Source organism: Myotis nattereri (assembly GCF_964212035.1).
Source record: "Myotis nattereri genome assembly, chromosome: 11".
Classification (NCBI taxonomy): domain Eukaryota; kingdom Metazoa; phylum Chordata; class Mammalia; order Chiroptera; family Vespertilionidae; genus Myotis; species Myotis nattereri.
In genome coordinates this window covers 82,744,705-82,758,952 of record NC_138086.1, presented here as the reverse complement: position 1 = coordinate 82,758,952, position 14,248 = coordinate 82,744,705, and the positions used below count along the sequence as shown (strand labels likewise).

The following is a 14,248-nucleotide window of genomic DNA, read 5'->3' as shown; positions in this document are numbered from 1 at the left end:
AGGATCAGGCCTAAACCGGCAGTTGGACATCCCCCAAGGGGTCCTGGATTGGAGAGGGTGCAGGCTGGGCTTAGGGGAACCTCCTGCCTGTGCACGAATTTCGTGCACCAGGCCTCTAGTAAGAAATGAAAAAACTCCGTCTGGAAACCATTCGCTTCCTGGTGAGGTCCTCAGCAGCCTGGGGTGTCGGGTGGCAGGCTGGCTCCGAGGGGGGGTCTCCCACTTTCACTGCCACTCCTGCCCCTCGTGTTTATCGGCTCCCATGGCTCCCGGGCCTCTTACATTTCCTGTAGACGGTGTGGGCGGGAACATAAAGAAACCCCGCCCACTCTGGGTCTCGTTTTCCCAATGAAAACCAAAAAGGCTACATGATACTGACACCCATAACCATTTCTCCAAAGGGCAGCTTGTCCTTCAGTTACGTTCGATTACCTTCAAAGAGAAAACACCACGCTTCCAAGCCCCTTGGGTTTGTGAGAGCCGGGTCTAAGGAGTGTGGCTCGGTGGTTGAGTGTTGACCTATGAACCAGGAGGTCAGGGTTTGATTCCCGGTCAGGGCACATGCTTGAGTTGCGGGCTCCGTGCCCAGTGGGGGAAGGAGTGTGCCTGGGTGATGGCCTCTCGGCTGCTTGGGGTTGGCGTGTGCCACGGGGTGAGCAGAGCAGAAAGTGACGGTGAGTCCTGGGGGTTTACATAAATCTGAGTCCGTCAACAACAGGGCAAAGGGGAGACACTAGGCCACAGGGCGGGTCGAGGGCTCTGAAAAATCGAAATTTTACTCAAAAACATTTTTTCTCTTCTCAAAATAGTCACAAACAGGAGACATCCACATAAGATAGACTTACAATAACGTCTCTATAGATCAACATCTTGTAGCTATATCAGATATTCTAAAATATACACTATATATAGACATCTACCTGTAGATAGGCGTATAAGACATTTCTATTTATAATATATTTTATCAAAACATCTATAAATAAAACTGAATAAAATTGTGCACAAAGTGAGGTCAGACATGAGGAGACGTTGGGTCCCTCTAAACGCGGAGAAGTGTTACATGACAGAAGGACCACCTGTGGCAAATGCAGGCAATGAAGACACGGAGCTGTTCTCATTCTAAACAGGTGGTTCTCGCTCCCCTGCCCATTGGCCCGGCACCTTCCCTGGAGTCCAGAGCGGTGGTTCTCAACCTGGGCTGCACATTAGAATCACCTGGGAATCTTTTTAAAATCCTGATTTCTGGGCCTCATCCTCCAGAAATTCTGTTTCTGTGTTACTCATGTTGTGGCCTCACCCCATAACAAAGAAACAGAATTTCCGGAGGGTGAGGCCCAGAAATCAGGATTTTAAAAAGATTCCCAGGTGATTCTAATGTGCAGCCAAGGTTGAGAACCACTGGGTGTGATCTGGCATCTGCAAACGGTGGGAGTTTCAGTCATACCCCAAAGGTCAAAACTTCCGGAGCGCTCTTCATTATGACTCAGAAATCGACTTCGATTAGTAAGGGGTTGTCAGCATGGCTACACTCTGGCTCTCCTATGAACCCCATTCAGAAATAGAGAGATTGTAGCCAGGGGCTCCAGTTCCTGCGATCAACTATTTGTAAAGACCTCTGGAGGGCACAGTCCCCGTGGTGGATGCTGTGACTTGTGCAAAAGAAAGCTCTGTTATTTCGGCGACGGCCTAACTGCCTCTACACACAGCAGGACAAGCAGTGGGCGTTGCAATGGGAAGTGCTGACTGCCCACACGAGGGGCCAGCCGTAGACCCTGAGAATTCATCGCAATATTGTGGGAGAGCTGCGTGGACACGGAGCTGTGGCTGGTTCCCGCCAGGAGGTACCTTCTCATCGCCGCTCCTAGGCCCCTGCCTTCTGCTGGACTGCCAGGCTTTCCCTGTTCTGTAAAGGCAACACCTCGTCTCACTAAAGTTGCCAAATGAGCGCCCTTAACATGTGTTGATTTCAGAAGCATTTTCAGCACGACCAAAGCTCCGTGCTCCTCCCACAGCTCCCATAGCTGCCCTGGTCTGGCCACAGCAGGTCAACCCTGGTCCTCGCTCAGTGTCCATCCGGGGCGGCAGGGAGCTAGCGCTCCAGGAACAAAACCGCAGGGGCCTGGCGGCCGCTCAGACACCCTGAGCCCTGTGCAGAGAGGATGTCCAGCCAGGGGAGCAGGATGCATGCCCCGCCCTCCACCTGTGCGGACCCCAAGTCCAGCCCTGCCAAACTTTCTGAACTCACAGACCAGAAAGAGTCCTGAAAAATCCAGGTTCGAGAAAAGGCGCGTCCAGGATAACGTCACGGCTGGTGCACAGTCTGATGCTGAGGGTCTGTATTCGTCCTCTTCTTTAAGTGCACTAAGTAAACGAGCGTTTTCGGGGACCGCTTTGGGGAAACGCGGGGTGGGGCAGGTGGGGGGGAGGAGGACGCGGAGACCGGCCCCACCCCTTTCGCGGCCCCACCCACTCGGGTCCCGGGCGGTTGACTGGCAGGGTCCGCGCTCCGCCCCTGTCCCTCATTGGCCTGCTGCGGCCCCACAGGCTGCCCCGATTGGCTGTCGGAACTCCAGCCGCGCCCGCCGGTTGGCCACCCGGCCGTTGCCCGGGCGACGCGAGTTGTTGTGGTTGCGCGCCGCGCCGGGAGTTGGTGATTGGCCCCGCCGCCCGCCGGGTAGACTTTGGCCTCTGGCGCCGCGGGAGGTGCCCACCGGACCCTCGGCGAGCAGGTGAGCGGGGCGGGCAGCCAGGGGTCTGGACGGGGAGGGGGTCACCTGGGAACCCGCTGTCCTCTGCTGTACGCCTGTTGGGACGTGCACGCCCTGCCCGAGTGATGACACGTCTGCATTTGGGTCAGGTGGAGGCGGACGGACAGGCAGAGCGGGGTGCGGACCTGGCCTCTGCAAGAGCTCAGCCCGGCGCGGTGCCCTGCTTCCCGGCCCATCGCGAACACCGACCCCGCGTGTCTCCCGATTCCCTGCTTCCCGGCTCATCGCGAACACCTGCCAGGAGTGTCTCCGGATTCCCTGCTTCCCGGCTCATCGCGAACACCGACCCCGCGTGTCTCCCGGCATGAGGAACGCCAGCAAGGAGCTGCCTGGCGCCAGCGGCCGCTATGCTCCCTGCGGTGAGTGCCCAGCCCAAGGAGCCCGCAGCCTCTGCTGCTGGACAGCTCCGCGCCCGGCGTCCCGCGTGCCTGTGGACAGACCAACACGTGGTACCCCCAAAGAAAGGGGCACAATGTGTGCTCCTGTGCCCCGGTGTCACAGCAAGGCTGAAAGGGAAATGTGGGGGGGGGGGGCGGGATAGTCCTTTCCCCCCATTTTCAGAAACAAAAGGAAACAGAAAACCAAGTTAACTTTGTCCCCTGCTTAAGTGTCTGGACACAGAAACCAGGGTCCCCTGGAGGTGGTGTGGCTTTGCGCTTAGCAGGGTTTGAAGCTGGGCGGGGGGAAGGCGGAGGCCTGGTGCTGAGGGCTGCTTTTGCCTTGGTGCGGTTGCTCCCCATCCTGGGAAGGTCTGGAGAGGGGGTGGAGGCGACCCAGGAGCTGGCGGCCAGCGGCAGGGTGGGGCAGCCGGCAGGCTCAGCCTCTTGCTCGGAAGAGGGACAGAGCTTGGCCTTCATGTGATCTAGCAACCCTTCCAGTCTGAGCTCTGAATGTGGCCACCGGGGGACAGGGGGACAGGGGGACAGGAAGCATGGCGGTTTCCCCTTCTCTGCCACAGGCTCTCAGCCTATGTGTGGCCTCTGGGGCCTCAGTGAGCGGCCTCCCTGTATGACGAAGCCCTGAAATAAGCACTTGTATACACTAACATTTAACCTCAAAGCAGCACGACGAGGTATCATTAACCCTGGTTATAGGTGAGGGAGCTGAGGCACAGGGTCCGAGGATGCTGCCGGAGGTCGCACCCCTCACAGGTGGCCCCTCTGCCCAGCTGGACCCCTGTTCCCTGAGGCCGCGGCGGCCAAAACAAGGGGAGCGGTGTCTCTGGGAGCCCCTGTGGGGTGTGGCTGTGCCACGCAGCTCTGTGCTTGGAGACGGGAGAGCTGCCGGCTGGGTCCTCGCGGTCCTTCTCCCTCAGCTGTCTCCTGGCTGACAGAGGAGGGCGGACATAGAAACCCACACGAGAGTCGGTGACCTGGGGCCATGCAAGGACTCATCACCTTTGAGCGACAGAAGCTGCAAGATGATTCTTGTCCCCTTTGGTTGTGTGTGTGGTGGTGACCGTGGGGCTCAGTGGGCAGGGCCCTGGCTCTCTGAGCTCCTTTGCACCCGGTTATAATGGCGGACCCAAAGCTTCCAGTAATGAGAAGAACCAGGCCCTGTGTTCCCTGTGGATTAATTAGTCATCAAGAGCGAGACGTGCGTGCCTTCCCTTTGAGAGAGAAACGATTCGACCGGAATGCGAGCTGCGTGCGTATGAAGCTCCTAAACTCGCGATTCTTAGCGTGATTCTCAGGGAGCGTTCTACCCCTCCTTACACCTTCCCCCGTGGGGTTCCCTCCTTTCGCAGCGGCAGTGGCGATGCAGCTGATCACTGTCCTCCAGCAATCGGCAAGACTTCCGCGTTAAATATTCACTTGCATGCAGTGAACCCAGCTCTATTCTAAGGAGAAATCGCATGTCTAAGCCTTTCGCTTAGAGGACTGGGCCTTTTTGCTCACGGAGTCCCTGTCTGCTGATGCAAATCGGTCAATTCAGACCAGTTTCCTGTGTGCCTGCTGTATAGGCAGGGCTCTCCAGAGCCACAAAATCAACAGAATGTTGAGGGAGGGAGGGAGAGAGAGCGAGAGAGAGAGGTTAAGAACGGGCTTACACAGTTATGAAGCAGGCAGGTCCGATACCTGCAGGGTGGGCAGCCGCCCGGGCCCTGCAGAGCTGGTGCTGTAGTCCTGGGTCTGAAGGGAGCTGGAGGCTGAATTCCTCCCCCTGGGACCTCGGTCTTTTCTCCTACGTCCTTGTCCTTGAACTGATTAGGTGCAGCCCACCACAATGTGGAGGGCGACCTGCCTTTCTCAGAGTCTGCAGATCTGAGTGTCAGTCTCACCTCCCCAGCATGTGCGTCCCGTGGTCCCAGGGACAATGCGACCCTTCCCGGCACAGCATTCTCCCAGGCAGCGGGCCACACCTCCCCGAACCTCACTGCAATGACCCAACCTTGGCCGCCTCCTCTCCCTAGACTGGTATTACCACCTCCCCGTGAAGCGATCGGAGAAGGCTGTGGACGCCCCGCCCATGTCCCAGATCCCAGGCCTCAGCGAGCTCCGGGACACCCCCAGTGGGCACCTGCTGGGGACTCGGAGGTACTGGGTCAAAGACACGGACTCAGAGTACGTGAAGCTGGCCAAGCAAGGCGGCCGGCCCGGTAAGCACCCAGCGCTCGGTCTCTGCCCTGGGGACAGCAGTGGGCCGTCCGCCATCATCCCTTCCTATGAAAGTCTCCCTGACTGAAGCTGGGGGGGGTGTCAGGCTGTTGGTGATGGAGGTTATGGGGCAGGTGCGGGTGTCAGGCCGTTGGAGATGGAGGTTATGGGGCAGGTGGGGGTGTCAGGCCGTTGGAGATGGAGGTTATGGGGCAGGTGGGGGTGTCAGGCTGTTGGAGATGAGGTTATGGGGCAGGTGGGGGTGTCAGGCCCTTGGAGATGAGGTTATGGGGCAGGTGGGGGTGTCAGGCTGTTGGAGATGAGGTTATGGGGCAGGTGGGGGTGTCAGGCTGTTGGTGATGGAGGTTATGGGGCAGGTGGGGGTGTCAGGCCCTTGGAGATGAGGTTATGGGGCAGGTGGGGGTGTCAGGCCCTTGGAGATGAGGTTATGGGGCAGGTGGGGGTGTCAGGCTGTTGGAGATGGAGGTTATGGGGCAGGTGGGGGTGGTCTCTCCCCAGCGACGGGCTGCCTCTATGAGAAGTTGGGCTCCATAGACGGGACCCGGAGTTGGCCCTGGGGGACTTGCTCCCACCTTTGCCGTGATTCTCGTCTCGCGGTCTCACGGCAGAGCCTCAGGGAGCTGCTCCCGGGCAGAGCTCACCGGCCTGCGAGGTGCCTGTCCCTGTGGTTGCTCTTGTCCTGAGCCTCACGGGTCCTGAGCAGTGGCACCCGGGGAGCCCAGCTGTGGTTTGAGGAGAGGGCACCGCCTGGCTGACCAGGGGAAGGAGCTGCCCACAACGCCCCACGCTGCCCTCTTCACAGGGGGCACTGAGGGTGCTGACCATTGTTTTCTGGCTGCCTTGACCCCCCAGAACAGCGGTTCTCAACCTGTGGGTCGCGACCCCTTTGGGGGTCGAATGACCCTTTCCCAGGGGTCGCCTAAGACCATCAGAAAACACATACATAATTACATATTGTTTCTGTGATGAATCACTGTGCTTTAATGATGTTCAATGTGTAACAATGACATTGGGGGTCACCACCACATGAGGCACGGTATTAAAGGGTCGCAGCATGAGGAAGGCTGAGAACCACCGGCCCAAAAGGTTGTCATGGGGAATGAAAACCAAAAGGACAGCATCTGGCTGCGATGTTAAAGGGCCAGAGCAAGCCCTCAGGCTCATCCACATGAAGCACCCAGCGCAGGCCGCCCGCTCCGGCTGGGGTTCGAGGACAGGAGGGGTCAGCCGGCACATCTGATTAGCGATGTGTCCGCCTTAACCTCCAGCGATGGCGGTGAGAGGACTAGCGGGGGACAGAGATGAGCTAGAGAGCGGGGTGCTGGCGGGGGTGCTGGCGGGGGTGCCAGTGGAGGCGGTGATAGGGACAGAGCAGAGGGGAGGAGAAGGTGAGCCTGGGGATCTGGCTGAAGCCTGCAGCAGAATTGGTCCTGTTCTTGCAGCTATTCTCAGCGTCTGAAATGTTTAAAAATTGAAAGTTAAACTTCTCTTATTGAGAGTAAGAAGGCAGCCGTGTTGGCTGCCGCCATTGTTCCCCTGTTCCTACCTTCCCTTTGCTGCTGAAACCGACCCTCAATGCCCCCCCTCCCGCCCTGCAAAGCCCTTGGGTGGGGGTGGGGAGGACGGGCAGCAAAGGCCAGAGCAACCAGAGAGGAGGCAGGCGGGTGGCGCTGGCCAGGACGACTTCTCCCTAAACTGCTGTGGGGTCAGGGACAGCCCCTCGGAGGCAGAGGAGACCAGACTGACCCAGGCTGCAGGGCGAGACCTGAGGAGTTCTGCCCCCTCAGATGTCAGCCTGAAGTGACCACCCACCTGCGGACAGGGGTGGGTGCTGGAGGCCACAGATGCCTGTTTAGGCGGGGGTGGTGTGGGGGGATGGGGGTGGGGGGGATGGGCGAGCATGGGATGTCCCTCCTCAACACTAGGCAGGACGCCCTCAGCATGTGCACAGGGGGCTGAGGACCAGGGCCACCTGGTTCCTATAGCCCGCCCAGAGCCAACCCGGAGGTCAGCAGCCCTGTACCCTGTGCCTGCTGGCCGTGGGCGTGCCCGGGGGCGGAGCCGCTCACCTGCCCCTTTGCTTTGAGATCTGCTGATGCACCTGGCGCCTGGCTCCAGGAAGGGCTCACCCGCCGCCTACTCCCTGCCCGACTGGTACATCCACCACAGCCAGCCGCCCGCGGCCAGCCAGAGGCGGTGAGTCCTTCGTCCTCATAGGAGAAGGGAGTTGAACTGATTTTTAAAAAACACCTGTGATTTCTGGCTTCACCTCAGGATTCTGGGAAGCAGGCCCTGGAGAAGGGCGATGTGTTCATTCTCAGAACCTGGAGGGAAGGGCTGGAGGCCCCAGGAAAGGAGAAAGGGTGGTGCTACCTGAAGACAGGCAGAGGGAGATGGAGGGGGAGGGGGAGAGGGAGGGGGAGAGGGAGATAGAGGGGGAGGGGGAGAGGGAGATAGAGGGGGTGGGTGAGGGGGAGATAGAGGGGGTGGGAGATGGAAAGGGAGCTGGAGAGGCAGGTGGAGGGGGAAGTGGAGAGAGGAGGTGGTGGAGGAGCTGGAGGGGGGAGGGGGAGGGGAAGTTGGCCAGAGGAGATGGAGGGGAAGATGGAAGGGGAGGGTGGAGGGGAGATAAATGGTAAGGGGGGAGATGAGGAAGCAGTGGGCAGCTGACTGGGGGTCTCCCTGGGTCTCTGCAGGGGGCTGGCTGCCTACATGCCCGACTACATGGTTCACAAAGAGTTTAACCCCGACCTGGCCAACGGGAATTACGAGTCCCGAAGGGGGCCCTTCGACTTTGACGTGAAGACCATCTGGCAGAGAGAGGCCGAGGAGCTGGATACGAAGAGGAAGGTGATGGCGTCCTCACAGAGGCCTCGCGGCCGTGCTGTGGCCCCTGAAGGGGGGGGATGTTGCCGCTGGTGCTGGTGCGTCTCCTGTTGTCGGTGAATCACAGGCTCTGAACTTTAAACTGGGGTCTCCTGAGAGGCAATGGGCCGCCCAGCCCTCGGCAGGCCTGGGCGATTCCCGCATCACCTCTTCCTCCTGGGAAGTCAGCGTGGTAGCCGGCACCCCTGGGGCCCGACCTGGCTCCCCCGTGGCACAGGCAGCGAGAGCCAGGTGTGGTGTGCAGACCCCTGGTCGCTCATGGCTTGTCTTACCCTTCGCTTGTTTCTCGTCTTGGTGACGGTCATGAAGCCATTGCCAACCCTCACAGACAGGCCGTGTGGATGCAGACAGGCCATGTGGACGCGGGCAGCCCGTGTGGACGCGGGCAGGCCATGTAGACATGGGCAGGTTGTATGGGCACACAGGCCGTGTAGATGTGGGCGGGCCGTGTGGACACGGGCAGGTTATATGGACAGGCAGGCCGTGTGGACGCGGGCAGGCCATGTGGACACGGGCAGGCCATGCGGACATGGGCAGGTTGTATGGACAGGCAGGCCATGTGGACGCGGGCAGGCCGTGTGGATACGGGCAGGCCGTGTGGACATGGGCAGGTTGTATGGAAAGGCAGGCCGTGTGGACGCGGGCAGGCCGTGTGGATACGGGCAGGCCGTGTGGACATGGGCAGGTTGTATGGACAGGCAGGCCGTGTGGACGTGGGCAGGCCGTGTGGATACGGGCAGGCCGTGTGGACATGGGCAGGTTGTATGGACAGGCAGGCCGTGTGGACGCGGGCAGGCCTTGTGGACACGGGCAGGTTGTATGGACAGGCAGGCCGTGTGGACGCGGGCAGGCTGTGTGGATGCGGGCAGGCCGTGTGGACGCGGGCAGGCTGTGTGGATGCGGGCAGGCCATGTGGACGTGGGCAGGCAGTGTGGACTTGGGCAGGTTGTATGGACAGGCAGGCCGTGTGGACGCGGGCAGGCTGTGTGGATGCGGGCAGGCCGTGTGGACACGGGCAGGCCGTGTGGACATGGGCAGGTTGTATGGACATATAGGCCGTGTGGACACGGGCAGGCCGTGTGGATGCGGGCAGGTTGTATGGACACACAGGCCGTGTGGACGCGGGCAGGCCGTGTGGACACGGGCAGGCTGTGTGGATGCGGGCAGGCCGTGTGGACACGGGCAGGTTGTATGGACACACAGGCCGTGTGGACGCGGGCAGGCCGTGTGGATGCGGGCAGGCCATGTGGATGCGGGCAGGCCGTGTGGACGCGGGCCGGTTGTATGGGCACACAGGCCGTGTAGATGTGGGCGGGCCGTGTGGACACGGGCAGGTTGTATGGACAGGCAGGCCATGTGGACGCGGGCAGGTTGTATGGACAGGCAGGCCATGTGGACACGGGCAGGTTGTATGGACAGGCAGGCTGTGTGGACGCGGGCAGGCCGTGTGGATGCGGGCAGGCCATGTGGATGCGGGCAGGCCGTGTGGACGCGGGCAGGTTGTATGGGCACACAGGCCGTGTAGTTGTGGGCAGGCCGTGTGGACACGGGCAGGTTGTATGGACAGGCAGGCCGTGTGGACGCGGGCAGGCCATGTGGGAGGCAGGTTTTCACTGCACGTCTGTCGGATAAACACTGACCAGCTGGGTCATGGCACGGGCATGTTGACCTTCATGAGAAGTCGCCTGCACTGTGGCCGCATCATGTTCCGGCCCCGCTCCCCACGGCACCGGGCAGCTGGGTGCTCCACGCCCTCACGCCCTTGTCCTTGTCAGGTGTGAGCCGTTCTGGTGGGTGCCTCCCGTGGTGGCTTACAAGGCATCTCCCAGGGCTGGTGATGCGTCACGCATCTTTTCATGTGCTCCCCCACCCCCAGCATCTTCGTCAGTAAAGCATCTGTCCTAATCTCACCCATTTTAATTTTAATTAATTAATTAATTAATTAATTAATATTTTTAAAAAATTGATTTCAGAGAGGAAGGGAGAGAGAGATGGAAACATCAACAATGAGAGAGAATCATGGATCGGCTGCCTCCTGCATGGGCCCCCACTGGGGATCGAGCCCGCAACCCGGGCCTGTGCCCTGACCAGGAATCTCCCCGTGACCTCCTGGCTCATAGGTCGATGCTCAAACGCTGAGCTCCGCCGGCCGGTGTGGCCGTTTTAAATCAAGCCTGCTCTCTGGCGGCTGGAGAGTCCCTGGTGTCGCCTGGAGACCCTTCCCCGGACCCGAGCCCGACCTGCATCTGGTCCCGGTCGGTGGCTTGCCTCTTCCTTCCTTCTTCTCTTCACACTGTCTCCGGGAGAACAGAAGTTCTTGGTCTGGATAAAGTCTGATTCATCTGTTTGTTCCATTTATGACTTTATATCTATGAAATCTCTGTCTGACCCCTGGTCACAGTCTTTCCCTGGGACTTGGACTAAAAGTTTCACAGCTCCCCTCCCCCCACCCCCAGCATCCGCCCTTCTTCCCAGCACGCCCCAGCTTTTATTTCGGGAGTAACCTTCCCATCACCCCTCGTGCCTGTCACTTGCCGGGTCCCTGGTTCTATTTCTGAACATCAGCCCCACCCTCCTGGGTCCGTGCCCACCTCCGCTCTGCCAGGACCTCCTCCTCCTCAGCTCCGTGCCTTCCTGGTCACCACAGTCCCCCCTTCCCTCCTCTGTGCCCCCGGAGTTCTTGGGCTGCAGCAAGCCCGCTACCTCAGACACACGCTGGGTGCCTGGTGGCGGGGCTGTGCCGAGTGACGCACCAGCAGGTCCCTCTCTGCCCTGGCTGGACGGCAAGGAGCCCACCTTCAGCCCTGTCCACTCTGGCTCCCCGTCAACGGCTCAGGGAGACCCCGGACCCCAGCTGGGGCTGCCACCTCCGAGCTGGGACCCTGCCCTCCCCCGGTATTTCCCGCCTGAGCTGCTCTGCCTCCCTCCTCAGTCGGGGCGTCTTTGCTGGAGCAGCGGTGCTGTGAACGCAACGCCATGGTCTCCTCACCGCGGTGTTGACAGGGTTGCCGCACTGGGTGGCACCGTGGCTCCTGTGTGTGTGTGTGTGTGTGTGTGTGTGTGTGTGTGAGAGAGAGAGAGAGAGAGAGAGAGAGAGAGAGAGAGAGAGAGAGAGAGAGAGATGCGCGCTGTGCCGGCTGCGAGCCGCCTTCTCCCTCGGCGCTGGCTGCTGAGCGCTTTTCACTGAGCCAGGGTCTGTGTGTTTCTCTCCCAGGTGAGGCTCCCCGCCATTCACTCCAGGTCCCCCAGCAAAGCGGGCCCCCCGCTGGGCCCCCGAGATCCTGCAGGACGTAGGCTCTCCTTCCCCCCCATGTAAGTGCTGGGGCTCCCACGCTGGCGGGCTCGGTGGGGTTTGGTCTTGGGTCCACGTGACCAGTGACAGAGAGGCAGCCACACGCTGGCTCACGTGGGCCCGAGGACAGCGGTTCCCGCCACGTGTGGAATATGGCTCTGAGGTTGCAACTTCCCAGCGCCTGGCCTGCTGCCTGCTGCTCCGTTTCCCTCTCAGCAGGAGGCGTCTCTTCACTCGCCTCAAATTGTGCTGCAATTAATGGGTCAGTTGTCTAATTCTTCAGAGAGAGAGAGAGAGAGAGAGAGAGAGAGAGAGAGAGAGAGAGTCTGTGATGTTTTAAGGAACAATAAGCATCTAATTTATTGTCAGGATGTTTGCTGAGAACTCAGAATTACCGTTAACCTTGGTACTTCTGCTTGTCGTTGATTTCTCTCGTTCCCAGGCCTGGTCACAAAACCAGTTCCCCCACCAACTTCTCCAAACTCATCAGCAACGGCTACAGGGATGAGTGGCTGCAGCAGCGAGCCGACGTGGACAAGAGCACCCCACAGCCGCCCCCAGCGCCCCCAGCGCCCGAGTCCCCGAAGGACCTTGAGAGGCAGGATGCTGAGCAGCTCTCAGACCCGGAGGCTCCGGAAGGCTCTGCGGAGGCTCAAGGTGAGGTGCACCCAGCCGGCCCGGGCCCGGGGCTGCCCCGGAGGAAGGGGTGTTGTCCTGGTGCCCACTGGGCCCTGGCCCCACGCAGCCCCACGGGACCCCAGGTGGCCGGCCAGTTCCGTTGCCCACACACCCTCCCCCCACTGTCCGGCCGACACGTGAGCGGTTCCCACCAGCTGCTGTCAGAAGTGCACTTTTGAGCTTTACCATGGCCGTTGTGTCCTGTGTTGTATCGTTGTCAGTAACGCAGCCTTTTGGGAGTTTTTTCAAGTCGTTACTAGAAGCACTAATTCTTTTAAAACGTGGTCTGCTTCATGACATTGAACAACGAATGTGCTTGTTCTTTATTCCAGAGTCTTCTCCAACAAGTGAGTGTTTTTAGAACGGTATTTGCATCGAACCACAAAAGAGGTTGGACACAAACATCAAGGAAGTTCTTCAACCTGCAGCCGAGGCCGCCCGGCCGCCCTGGACGTCCCTCCCCAACCTGCACGCACTCCAAGGGCGACCCTGGCCGAACAGCCGAGTCCTAGACCCAGGGCTTGGGGGCGGCGAGAGAAGAAGCACGTACACTATTATCACAAGAACCTGTAGCTTTGTTTTTATGCACAAATAACACACAGTGTGGTTCAGAGATGTGCGCTGTGTCCCACACCAGTGAGGCGCGAGGGCGGCGATAATGGAAAGGCCAGGGCCCAGGGCCTCGCCTGCAGGGACAGTCAGGATTTTAGCATCGTTTTGGTGCAGTTTCACGTATAGAATTACTTCATCACTGACCAAACATATAACCTCGCCAAGAACTATCGTTTAACATCGTATAAGCTTATACACTTCCTTAAAAAAAATTTTTTTTTTTTAATTGATGTCAAAGTGGAAGGGAGAGGGAGGGAGAGAGGGGAAACATCAACGATGAGAGAGAATCATGGGTCAGCTGCCTCCTGCACAACCCCTACCGGGGATCAAGCCCGTAATCCGGGCGGGCATGTGCTCTGAATGGGAATCGAACCCTGACCTCCTGGCTCATAGGTCAGCGCTCAACTGAGCCCCTCCCCCGGCTGGGCTGGCTTTCCTTTATTTAAAATTATCGGCTACACTGTTCCACTTCCCTTCCGCTCACGGCTGCGCTCTGCATTGCAGGTCCAGGCTCCGCTCAGGCCACAGGGACGCCTACTGAGCCCAAGTAACCGAGCCCAGGATGTGGGAGCATCACGTTGGGACTCCGATGGCTAGATATGAGCCGACCATGTCTCAGCCATGTTTATAAGGCTCCTGCTCTGCGTTACCAATATAGATTCTCATGAAATAATTGTGTTAAAACAGATTTGACGTCACTGTGGTGCAGGCGGTGCGAGGGCGGGGGGTTTGCTCCGTGCATTTCTCTGGGGTGCTAAGGAGGGGCCTTTGGGGCGCCATGCCTCCCCCACCCGGGAAGGCCCAGCATCTGGGACCCACTTCCTCCCCATCACCAGCTGGCATCACCCGGACGTGGGTCCCCCTGGTGGTGACATTTTCATTGAAGGCTGTTGTTCAGACTTTAGCTAGAAGAAACTCACAGACTCTCCCTGGATGGGGCCCTGTAATCTCTGCAGAAGTCATTTTTCTGTTAAAAAATTAATTCCAGAATATTGGGATGTACTTTATATCGAGAAAAGGATTAACTTATTAGACCTCAAAGTTTTAAACCTTTAATGTAGAAGCACTGGAGCATTTGCAAGTTTTAAATGTTTGCTAAGTTTTCAATAAACTGGGATCTATACGATTAAACATATATTTTGTCCTTCAAGTAAAAATGTCTTTAATTTCAGTATTTAACTTAGTAGTCTTCGCAAAAATTCTTTAGTAGTCTGGCTTCTCTTGTTTTATAAATGTTGTTACTGTTTGTATGCAATGAGCAGTTTTCACATTTTGTACATTTCACTCACTCGTAAAATAATCGTTTTCTAATGAAAGAGTGCCAGAGACAAATAAGGTCACCAACATTTTAGCTTCGTTCCTGGAGTAATGCATCATGCCCCAGCTCACCTGAT

General features: G+C 58.6%; 1 protein-coding gene across 1 annotated transcript; it reads left to right on the top strand.

The window, feature by feature from the left end:
- Window positions 1-3,072: 3,072 nt before the first annotated feature.
- LOC308527091 (uncharacterized protein C7orf57 homolog) lies at window positions 3,073-14,000 on the top strand (the record flags this gene model as incomplete). Its single annotated transcript, XM_081102418.1, has 8 exons — window positions 3,073-3,127; window positions 5,182-5,367; window positions 7,474-7,582; window positions 8,083-8,236; window positions 11,487-11,584; window positions 12,007-12,221; window positions 12,575-12,589; window positions 13,359-14,000. The coding sequence occupies 8 exons, from the start codon at window positions 3,073-3,075 to the stop codon at window positions 13,403-13,405; spliced, it is 879 nt and encodes a 292-aa protein (XP_080958544.1). The 3' UTR covers window positions 13,406-14,000.
- Between the last annotated feature and the right edge of the window lie 248 nt (window positions 14,001-14,248).